The sequence below is a fragment of the Bradysia coprophila genome, unplaced genomic scaffold, assembly GCF_014529535.1.
Source record: "Bradysia coprophila strain Holo2 unplaced genomic scaffold, BU_Bcop_v1 contig_232, whole genome shotgun sequence".
Classification (NCBI taxonomy): domain Eukaryota; kingdom Metazoa; phylum Arthropoda; class Insecta; order Diptera; family Sciaridae; genus Bradysia; species Bradysia coprophila.
This window is the reverse complement of record NW_023503493.1, coordinates 9323016-9335139: the sequence shown is the minus strand read 5'-3', so window position 1 is coordinate 9335139 and position 12124 is coordinate 9323016. Positions and strand designations below refer to the sequence as shown.

Here is a 12124-nt window from a genome sequence, read left to right as displayed (position 1 = left end):
TTAATTCTCGATTTGTTTTCGTTTTGTAAGAATTGCAATGTCTGGTATAACGACAGTGACGGCAATAATAAGCAATGGACTCGGGACTCTTAATGGAATTTGGTTACTAACATGGTCTTACAAAACCAACGGTTATGTTGAAACTAATGAAGTAGAAGATTGACTCAATCAGCGTAAAATACTTCGATTCAGAGAATGAATAGACTCAATATTTATACACTGGCGATATGCTTGTCCACTGTATACTGTTATCAGTCATCATCAGTCGCTTACGGACGATAACTTGCTTGTATTAGTACTGTCTTGTATGGATATTTGTTGTTTGGACGTGTAGCAAGTTTGTAATTCGAAGGTCAAACACACGTCAAAGCAGCAAATTTACTTTTTAGTTTTTTACAAGTTAATGACGCATTTTCAGGCCGCAAGCATGAAATAGTGTTTTACATTAAAAGATGAAAAGTAGAGTTTTCGTGTGAATTTCGTTGATCCGAGGCGAAGCCGAGGTCAATAAACACACAAAAACAAGACTTTTCATTTTTATACCATGTAATGGAGGGCGTCAAAATTAAGGCTTAAAACATGAAAAGTACGGTTTTCGACGCATGTAGCATGTGAAATATATTGCACACTTCGATGTATTTACGTCCAATCCCCGATATTTTCGAATAGATTCAGATAAGATCACTGCTGTCACTAACCTACACTGACGAGTCAGCAACTGACTCAAAGAGAGGAATCCCATAGAAGCATTTCCATACAAATTTTCCCTAATTTTGTAACTTGCCAGTCTAGGTCAGTACGTCGATATTGAAAATTAGATTTAAGGTTCATTTGCGGTTGGGGATTAAAATACTGTTTTTACAACGCAATGGCTCAGTGTGTTTAAACATTTCTGATTTCAAATAAATAAATAAACGGCTCCATTACACACGATGTTCATCTAAAAACCAACATTTTTACAGGTTCCAGAGGGATTAAGTTTTCATTCCAAGAAAAATGCGGTCTCGTGCTGTTTATCCCCTAAAGATTTAAGTCTAGGTCCATAGTTCTATCTGCGTATATCACAACTTTCAATTCGGCTATCACCATTTTGGCGAAATTCACCTACTTCCCAAAAGCGGACGGCATATCCGCACGATCATTCAATGGAAATAGATTTTAAAAAATCATGTGAAGGAATTTCCAAACGTAACTTCAACTCATTGTATAACGCATTATGTGTCATAAAATACACCGTTAAAACACCAGTTCTTAGTTCTTACCAAATCTCTTTCTGGTGTTAATAAATGTGCAAAATAAAAGATCTGAATCTCATAAAGTGTTGGAAGAAAATTTATTCGAAGACGAACTGAAATAAAAATGAAAGAACGAAAGGAACGTTGAGTGTATCATCAAACACGTCGTAAATGGAACTTAATGATCTGTTGACAGTAACCCTTCCCGAAAACCATTCACATAAACCAAAACAGCTTCTGTTAAGTGCACAACCATATGATAGACGAATGCTGCTGCTTCGTAATAATAAGTAGTGTAATATCATCATGGCAGAGATATAATATTTCTCTTTGAATGTTCGGATTTATGGTTTTAGAAGCAGATTTATCAAAAAGTCATAAACATCACATACATACACATCACGCAACAACATGCCTTACTCTCAACAAAAATGGATGCACGAAAAGCAGTTCCTAAAGTTCAAATGGTGGCTTGATGTTAAGAAACATTTATAACAACACCAGATACTTCGAGCAGAAAGTCGTGTATCTAATTTGTGTGCATAGACAAACACTCCTATACTCTGTAGCAGTCCACAAAGTAATTATGTTGGAATACATTTTCCACTTAAATATTACTTTTCACATCTTTTCACAGCTCATATTCTCTATATAGTCGATTGCATTTTCCCTTTATTACATTTACTGAACTTGAAAGAGATAAAATGTAATTTGTCTCATATCATAAACTTTCATCAACTGAATAAATTTCAAATTTATTTGGTGTCTAAAGGAAAAATAAACTCAAAAGGAAAAGAAATTAACAAAAAAAGAAAAGAAAAATTGTTTACCGCAAGATTTTTTATATTTAAATAACAGAGGCGTCAAATACGCAGGGTTAATAGGGACAATGACAATGTGAATGAATCTGGAAAACAATCACCAAATGAAAAAGTTGAAAATCAAAGGTTGCAAGATTGCAAAATCAAACGATCGGGATCGATTTAGAGGCGGAACTTTGAGATGAATTAAATTATTGATAAAGAATTAGTAAGAACTCGACAAGGATATGTTTGACTACATACAAAGATAAAATTTAGCCTTTCACAGACGCAAGTACATCAGTAATTTTTCTTTCGAATCTACTATTTCATTTGTTCCAAGTATTTTTAAGAGATTGTCATTTCAAATCTATTACTTCATTTCCGATGTTCCTGTAAACCTTTTACATAACAGTTTAATTCGAAATAAGTTTTCCATAAATTCGTTTCACATCTCTTCACTTGTGACTGTAAAATATTAGAAAGAAAGTTTTTTTGGGAAATAAAGTTTCTGTAGAGTGCCTAAGAATCTAAAATAATGACTGCTTCAAGTATTAACACAGAAACTATTTGGAGGCTAATGAAATAAAACTCCTCTTGTTACGACAGCTGTCAATCATTCTTGGGTGCGAGTTAAAACACATAATACATGCAATTATACACGCACACATGTATCGAAAATTGGAGAAATTTTGTGAAGTTTGACTGACGAGTGTCAACGCTAGGAGAAATGCTATGGTTTTTTGTTCGAAAAAGGTCTGTTAAGCACTTAATATATAAAACTGTCAAAATTATCGAAATACTAAAAATTCTTAGAATGGCTGGTCTTAGAATGTTAGTCGCTGTAACACATTTACTTGTAAAAGAGCGTTTTCCCACACGGGTTACAACCCTCACACGTTTCTGACACTTTTCATGAGTTACACAACTAATTATTGATTGATTAATAAAATTGGATATATTTCCTGAATCTCCCTCCCAAGCATAAACTCATTTCTTTATTGCACATAACAAAATCTGTAAGTCATGCAGTCTTCTTTCTTTCAAAGAATTTTCCATTTTAAAGGTCACATTATGATGAATAAACAAAAGTGAAACGACTGGTAGTGAGAGTTTGTTTTGAATAGCTGAACTTAAATATCCGCTGTCAAAGACGATTAAAAGTGTTGTGACGATAGAAATGTGACTAAACTTCCGGTAACCATCAGAATGATATCGTTCGATATTTTGTGTCACGTTTGTGATGTTTACATTTTGTTTCTGTAATTTTTACTTAAGTAACATAACTAAAACACAATTGGCTTCCTTTTAGGTCGTAAGTCGTTCGTACAGACAGATCTACTTATTTTCCAATCCTTACACTAATAAAATAACGTTCCGTTGGGTACTTTTGCCAACCACAACAACTGCAACTATTAACTATTTCATTTGTCCAGTTATTGTAGATTACCTGGAGACAAAGTTACAGACGACATTTTCAATTCTTTTTTTTCATTTAAAATTTAAACTTTAAAATTGAAGTAATAGATTTGCATCAATAAACAGTTCGTGCAAATAACGTATAATTTATGAGTCAATTTTAACTCCAATAAGAATAGGAATATTAACAAACACTATAAAACATAAGTCACATAAGTCACATCTTCATACCAGAAGAAGTTCTCAAGTTGACTTATATATTATACGTAATTTGCGCAAACTGTGTTGGAAATTGTAAATTAAAAGTGGATGATGTTGATTTTGATTGTTGGAAAGAGGTTTGATTGTGGGCTGTTTCTAACTTTACTTTTTCCGTCACTTTCGCTAAATTCGCTAAATTACTTCACGCCTCTGCGTGAAATTTTGTTTATCTTCGATGGAAAGATATTTTCTCCATAAAATTGTACAGAACAAACCATACATCGTACCACTAAACCTTCTACTAATCTGTCAAGGCAAGACAATGAGTTGTAATTTTGTGGCGATACATCTAATTCGCACAATTCCAGTCAAGGTACAAGTTAGTAGTAAGATTTTATAAAAACTTTTACGCACTAGCGCTGTAATATTCATTATGCAACTCAACATCATAATGTGCAAAATGTTCGAACTTTAGTTGCATTATTCGTTGTATGAATCTCGGTGCAAAGTACTTCATTAGGCTCACGATGTGTATTATGACGCATGGCCAGCGACATCAGTTACATCAATTACACGATCGTGAGTCTAATAAAGTTCTTTGCAGCGAGACTCATCGTTTTATGCAACAGAGGCATCTAAAGTTTGCAAATCTTGAACATTATGATGATGAGTCTTTATTCCAATTCATTCTACGTAGCACAGTAATTACAGAACAGAAAAATGAAAGAAAGAAGGAAAGAAAAATAAATCAATGCAGGTGGTAAATCTCGTCCAGTGCGGCACCCTTCGGAATGCAAACGTTGGCAGACATTGCATTTCCTCGCTGGATAGCCAGGGAAAATCTTTGGAACAAGTAATGTCTCGCCTTCGCCTCACCTGTCAGTCTAATCATGTGTGAGCCAATTTTGTTGAGTAAATTGATAGCTTCCTTCGACCATGGACCGAATGTCTCCACACCGATGACGACGAAATGGTAATTTGTCTTTACCAACGAGTATTTGGAGTGCTTTCGAGCAACGTCTCTTTATGAGGCCATTCCTGGCGTTTTGATTCTGCCATACATGTTAAAAACGGCGAGTGAATCCGCACAGGTCGCATCCTAAACGAGTGATTTACCTCTCTCCCAGGCGGTATACGTAATTCCATCAGGCCTTTTTTTCGGTCGTCTCGATATAATCCAGTTGGCTCAAGCAAGGATGGCATATTGATTGTTCCCAAACCTTACCTTGATGTAATATTCGGTTCAACTCGGCATAGCATAAGTATTTTCCCGGATTCTTTTTGCAATGAAGGGCGTGCGTACCCAATTCGTCCACAGCTTTGCCGCACACACATTCGAACGGATGACAAATTTTTGATCCGAGACGAAGGCTAATACATGATTCGCACCACATCATTATTCAGAAAAGTGCCAAGGGCTAGGAATAACATGCTGAGTTGCATAAATAATATTGTGTTGTGGCAATCAGTTCAATGCCATTTTGTAAACGACTAGGCACCTGATGTAAAAGTATAAGAATGAGCGTCTAGAATTTCACGTAGGTTAAAGTGGACTGGACAGTGTCGTAAGGCTCGGAACAGGTCAGGTCAGGTCAGGTCAGTAGAAAAAATACCTATGGGAATCAGGTCAGGTTCAGGTAATTTCCAAACCTGACCTGACCTGAACCTGAAATAATATGAAAAATACCTGATCTGACCTGAATTTGATAAAAGAATAATTTGAATAGTTTTCAGCTTAGATTTGAGTCAGGCGGCATTGTTTTGGAGAGAATACCAAACGAACTGATTAGGTTGCTAGGAATCTCGCGCCGCGTCATTCACAATAATTCACATTTTGACACATTTTGTATAAGGAAGATGTCACTTTGTGAGTTATTGTGAATGACGCGGCGCGAGATTCCCTAACACCACTGATTAGCCAATTTATTATTATGGTTTTCTTAGCGATTTATTGAATTAATGAGTCGAACATTTTAAACGGTAGAAATCATAAACATAAAAAATAATAATTCATTATTTTCGTAAGAGGAACAAAATTTAAGGTTCGTACCACGATTTAACGCACGTAGCTGCGTGGATAGCTTTGTGTGTGTGGGAGAGCATCTGGTGCGAGTATTAACGTCAACAGCTCCAGAGAAGTCTAGGGAGGGAAAGAGGGAAATGTTCCAGAACATTTATGTCCTTGTTCTCCAAGGACAATTTTCATGACGCTTGTCAGAACAAAACAATGAGGCATATCATTTAACTGTAAAAATAAATCATTTAGTGGGATGTATTGTAGTAATGGTGTAATGCCTCTTAAAAGTAACCTAAATCAACATCAGGCTTGCGTTTAAAATAGCCTTCATTGCCTGACTGTTTTTTTTTTCGTTTTTAATTTATAAATACATAGCAGAATAGAACTTTCATATAATATCGCAATAATTTATAAAATTATCAGAAATGTAAAAAAATAAAAAAAGACTCAGGTCAGGTCAGGTTTTTTCAGGTCAGGTCGAAACAGGTTGAAGATCACTTCAGGTCAGGTCAGGTCAGGTTAACAGATATTTCAGGTCAGGTTTCAGGTTGACCTGACCTGTTCCGAGCCTTAAGTGTAACATATAGCTTACACGAAGTGCCTACCCTACACAAACTAAAAGTGTTTCAATACTCCAATGCGAATCCACCGAATTATTCCTGGTGGTGTTATGAAAACCATTAACGTCTTCTTTTATGATAAATTCAGTGTGAATCGTAAATTACCTGTTCGTACAGCTAAATTTAAAATTATGCTAAATGAGTCGGGTAATTACAGTTTATTTTGTAGAAAAAAGAAGAGCGAAACGATTTGTTTATTATTGTTTAACAATTCCTTTAGATTCCCATTATCACCACATCAAGCCACGCACAAATCCAATACGAATATCATTAAAAAACAAAGTAAATTTCGGGTTCTGTTTATTGGTAATAGAAACAGCGTATCGCAGTCCAACTTTAGAACGATTAGAAAAAATAAATAATTTTTTCGCATGTACCAATTAGCAGCTGCGTCATATAAAAATTTTTGAATAAAAAAAAATTTCAAAAATAAAATCTTTCATTAAAGTCTTGCAGTGAGAATTTTTTTTTGTTCGCTTTTGTGTTGAAGTTAAACAAACCGTCGTAATTTCTTCTGTTTAAAATGAAAAACTATATATACGAACTGGTAAGTAATTGTTTGATTTTTTGTAAAGAATAATAAAGACTGGTGCTCGTGATTCAAGTGAGTGTCTATGTAGCTGCTATGCCGAAAAATAAACAAATTAAATTAAAGGTGAAATGAAGATGCACTACATTTACAAATGCTTCGTTGCAAATAATATCGAATTTGGTTCACGGAGTCACGCCGTTCCACGAAAAGAACTGTTCAATAAATAGAAGATGATGTCACAAAGAAAAATAACTATTACCACAGTGGGGAGAGGGTATTGGCATAAAGGATACAAAAGGACAAGTGGGAGAGATGGTATAAAAATCAATTAAAAATTGTAATTTGATTCATGGTTGTCGGAATATACTCATTCCTTATTTTCTAACGTTTCTTCGAACAATATACTTTCAACTCGTTGGTGATACACACATACTTCGAACCTTTCAGTAAATTTGATATGGTGAAAGTTGACACTTCTTCAGAAAGTTGACACTTCTTCAGAAAGTTGACACTTCTTCAGGAAGTTGACACTTTTGCAGGAAGTTGTCACTTTTGCAGGAAGTTGACATTTCTTCAGGAAATGGACACTTCTTCATGAAGTTCCCACTTTTCTTCAGGAAGTTGACACTTCTTCACGAGGTGGACACTTTTTCAGGAGATTGACACTTCTTCAGAATGTGGTCATTTCCAAGGTAGATATACTGTGGAAGGTAGTGCCATTCAGAAGCGCGGCCTATCACATAAGTTCGATGCCAATGACATCTTTTTGTGAAATGGTTGACTATGATTTGTTTGTGTTTCACAAAATATTTTTGCTATCTCACAACAGATGGCAAGACTTTCTATTCCATTTTTGTTTTTAACGAAGCGTCTGTATATGATATTACCTCCACACAATAATATGGCTATTTCTGCCGAAACTTGTGAATTCACGTAAATTTGACTAAATTGTGAATTTTTAGGCTCTCGTCATTGTTGTTTGCCATCGAATCTTCCAGCCTGACCAGCGGTGAAAAATTGTCGTCTTGTAACGATTTCGGGGAAAAATGACTAGCTCTGATCTGATTAATGTGGTCTTACATAGCATTTTCAACGAAATGCAGTGGCTGTAGAGAACATGAGCAAAAATGCATTCACTTCCGATTTTGATGTCTAGTATGTTTCACTTAATAAAAATTAAAGATTGTTGGTTTTACACCAAAGTTCACATGAACTCCTAATTCTCGAAATAAAGTAAAAGATTTGAAATCAATCTTTTGAAAATACTTAGTAAAGCAGCTGAAATGATTGCGGACAGTGAAAGGCTATCCGCAAGACTTACATATTCAGGATAGTGATTTATAACATTGTGTACAAATTGTAATTGTAAATTTCTACAATTAAAATTGTTCTTGAATACTTTGATGTAAACACATTGGCCTTTAAGTTCAGCGACTATGGCAAAGTGCGTATGTGTAATTAAAAAATTTATGTGGTAGAAAAACGAAATGCAATGAATTAATAACAAAGTTTTGCTCTAAGGAAATTTGTACACGTTGTAATCGATTCAAAAACAAAAATCAACCACAATTGATTCATGCCACGCACTTTAGTATTTCGCTTTGGTTACGTGACTCCTCTTAACAGTGTATACTACATAACAGTGTGCTGAAACGATTTGTTAGGGAAAAAAGATAGGGAGCATTCACATGTAAGCAGTACCTTTGAAACTCCACTTGTACATCCCAGTTTGCATTGTGTCGTTGACGCTTGCGTCACTTAAATAAATGTGTGAGCATTTATTAACGTCAGATAAACTGATCTACTAGACCTCCCTCTTTCTTAATTACACGCGGCTGAGGTGAGTCTTAATTTTACAGCTCCCAGACGCACCCAACACTTTTTATTTTCGCAGTTACATCCATCCAATAACAATTACATAAAGACAAAACTGATAAGCCCCCAGAGGGTAAACTTAACAAAGTAACGTTTTAGCATAAATATCAGGTGAGGAAACGAAAGCTTTGCATCGCATTATAGTTAACCGTTAGTCTATTCTCATCAAATAAAATATTTTACATGCTTTTGTTTTTCCTAGAGTCGAAAGTGGCTTTACAAACCTAGGGAAAACAAGAAATTTGGTTTAGGTTTCAAAATCATGTAATAGTATTTTACTTTACTAGTGAGGTAATGTGGCCTTTCCCTCACTAGTGAAGACCCTTTCCCTCGTTCGTAAAGTAAAACGCCATACTTTACACGTGAAATAATTTGATATCTCGTATCACGATGAGTAAAAGTACATCGGGCTGAAGCCCTAGGATACTTTTACTCATCTGGATACGATATATCAAATTACTTCCCTGGTATAGTAATGTACTATTACATAACTAGGGATAAAAAGATGAAATGTAGAGTTTTCGTGTGAATTTGGTTGATCCGAGGCGAAGCCGAGGTCAATAAACATACGAAAACTAGACATTTCATTTTTATCCCGAGCTATGTAATGAATTTTACATGATAAGGGCGTCGAAAGAAGTGCTTGGAACGTGAAAAGTACGGTTTTGGACGCATGTAGCAAGTAAAATCCATTATTACATTACTCGGGATAAAAGTTGAAAAGTCTCGTTTTCGTGTTTTAAATGACCTCGGCTTCGCCTCGGATCAACAAAACTCACACGAAAACTCAAATTTTCAACTTTTTATACCTAGTAATGTAAATAACTATTCCTCTCTTCCCATATTTTATGTTTAGTTGAACATTAGATCAGTTTTTCCATTGTGTTTAAAGACAAAGGACTGGCAATACGGTTTGATTGCAATTTCGGACTGTCAGAAGGTAATTCCATTGAACAATTTAATGAACACTTCCAGTTGTTAATGGGGTTTCTTAATCAATGAGTTGTCGGTGTTATCGTTGCTATGCTGGAGTTTAAACTGTTGATCTGCATATAGTTTTATTTATGTAACAAAAATCGTATGAGGGTATCGTGTGCGATAAAGTACCAGTATACGATTCGTGCTGCAATTAACGTTTTATGTATTGAAAAAAATGAAAGTGTGTCGTCAGTATCGTGTGTCCTACGAATGGATTTTGTGCACTAGTGCAAAAAAAAGCCATGCAAATACTCTTATGCAATAAAATAGGTTCATACGTCATGGATAACAGGCAATGTTAGTAAAGACTCTTTACTATACTAAAGAGTACCCTCGCTAATTTACATAAAGTTGACTTAAGTGATAGAAGAAAAAGAGATGCCTTTGGGTAGCCAAATCGGGGCTGCTATCTATGAAATAGTCTTCTACCTTTAGATATATCGACTGACTATTAACATGCGTGCACAATTACAGAATACAATTTTAGAATCGTAACACCAAGTACGTTCGAAAACGAGTTTTGAGGGATGGAACCGGATGACCTTTTCTATATTTGTGTGTACCATTGGTTTCGCAAACTGGCACAAATTAGCGGATTAGATATTTTCCTTGACGACTTCAGACCAACACCGCCTGCTTATCTTCTAATTTCTTCTCTATATGCACTGTTTCTGAGCTGTGTCTGGACAATCTACGCATACCCCTTTGATGAAAAATTAATGTGCGCCACTTTCTTGGCTTTCGGTTGTCAGGTAAAGATTTAGTCACGTGACGTATACCTTTACAGACTTAATTTTTTTTTGAATAATTACAGGGAATCGTTAAGTTCCATAGTCTTCTTAACAACCAGAAAGAGATGAAGGCCCTGTGCGATTTTAGTCTTAAAGTCTACAGATCGAATAAGGAATCCAGTCACAATAAAACGCAACTAGAAAAGTCTGTCCACATAATTGTTTTCATTTTCAAAGGCGGCATTTCGTTCCTCATTGCAACCGCAATTTTAACGGCTCTGAAGCCCTTGATTACTTACTGTTTGATTGGGAAAGTGGAAACTATAATTCCAACATATTTCCCGGCGTTGAACGAACATGAAACTACCGGCTACATATGTTATGCTGTGTTTCACACTTACTTGATGTTTGCATTTGCTGTTGGGACTGCGGGAACCGATTTTGGATTGAGGGTTCTAGTGCTACAATCGTACACTCTGTCGCAGATTTTTCGAAACGCAGTTGATGAATTCAACTCATTGGTTGCAAGAAATGAACGGGATGCAAACACCATAGACGTCCGGACATCCTTAAGGAATTTGATTTTGATGCACATTGATTTTGTGAAGTTGAGGACAATTTAGTGTTCCTGTGAACTAATCGAAGTAATGAGTTTTCCTCTTATGATTTTAGCTTCACGAAAACGGTGAAAGTAGCGTATCATGAAATCTGTTTCATTCAAATTACGATGGCAAATACGATTATGATTGTCCTCGTCTACGTTATTTTAATTGTAATTATACCAAGGAACGTTTCTGAGAAAACATTTTCCTATATTTTCTTGAATTTTTCCACATTTTCATTAATTTTATCTAAAAATATTTTTGGAAAAATTTGGAAAAATTCGGGAAATTTCGAGAAAATGTAGGAAAATGTTTTCCCAAAAACATTCCCTAATATTTAAGTACGGTGGTGACATTTTTGAGCTTTGTTGCGATCCCATTTACTTTTAGATGAACTGGTTCCCTGCGTATTTCTTCATGGCAACTGCATTTTTTCAAGTGTTTGAATTTAGTCTTCTGGGAACTATTTTCGAAACAGCGGTAAAAACGCCTAAAATAGGAAGAGGCGGTAAAAGAAAACATTTTTTCTTTGTTTTCCCAGAGTAAGGACACGTGCGAAACAATCTGCAACATTTCAATTGTTGATCTGCCGATAGCCGAGCAACAGAATGTAATTTTTATGATATTAGCTGCTCAGAATCCACATTTGCTAACGATTGGTGGTTTTCAACCGCTGAATGTTGAAACGTTTGTTGAAGTGAGGACAATTAATTACTCCAGACGCATTATGTAATGAAAAAATAATTTGTTACGCAGGCTTTAAAACGAACATACTCCGTCGGTATGTTTTTAATAAACATGCAATTGCAGTAGATTCCCGTCAGCATAGATAAATTTGACTCGTCGATAAACTGCAATTTCAGCTGACATCTGAATGTATCAAGTGTGACTGGAATACAGCTAGCGATTTGTGTAAAGAAGAAGATAGATGAACCAGCAACTACTATAGATTTAGTCATGTAGAGTGGAAAATAATTAGAAAATTAAAGCTCAGATGTATGTATCATTGAACTTTAAGATCACAATCGTTTATATGTATTCATAGTGGTGGTAAAAGAGCAAATCAGATCAGTAGACCTGGGAGTTGCGGGAGATGGCGAATGTGTTTAACGAA

General features: G+C 35.4%; 1 protein-coding gene across 1 annotated transcript; it reads left to right on the top strand.

Moving 5' to 3' along the window:
• The first annotated feature begins 10204 nt into the window (after positions 1-10204).
• On the top strand, positions 10205-11823 carry LOC119076455 (putative odorant receptor 83c). The gene is made up of 6 exons (XM_037183221.1): positions 10205-10429; positions 10492-11015; positions 11081-11180; positions 11401-11490; positions 11552-11707; positions 11767-11823. Exons 1-6 carry the CDS (start codon positions 10205-10207, stop codon positions 11821-11823), a joined length of 1152 nt encoding a protein of 383 aa, XP_037039116.1.
• Positions 11824-12124: the final 301 nt, after the last annotated feature.

Coding starts and splice junctions, on each gene's coding strand:
- LOC119076455 (XM_037183221.1), top strand. CDS start 10,205: ATGGAACCGGATGACCTTTTCTATATTTGTGTGTACCATTGGTTTCGC. Junction 11,016..11,080: donor ATGCACATTGATTTTGTGAA/GTTGAGGACAAT, acceptor TTATGATTTTAG/CTTCACGAAAACGGTGAAAG. Junction 11,491..11,551: donor GAACTATTTTCGAAACAGCG/GTAAAAACGCCT, acceptor TTGTTTTCCCAG/AGTAAGGACACGTGCGAAAC.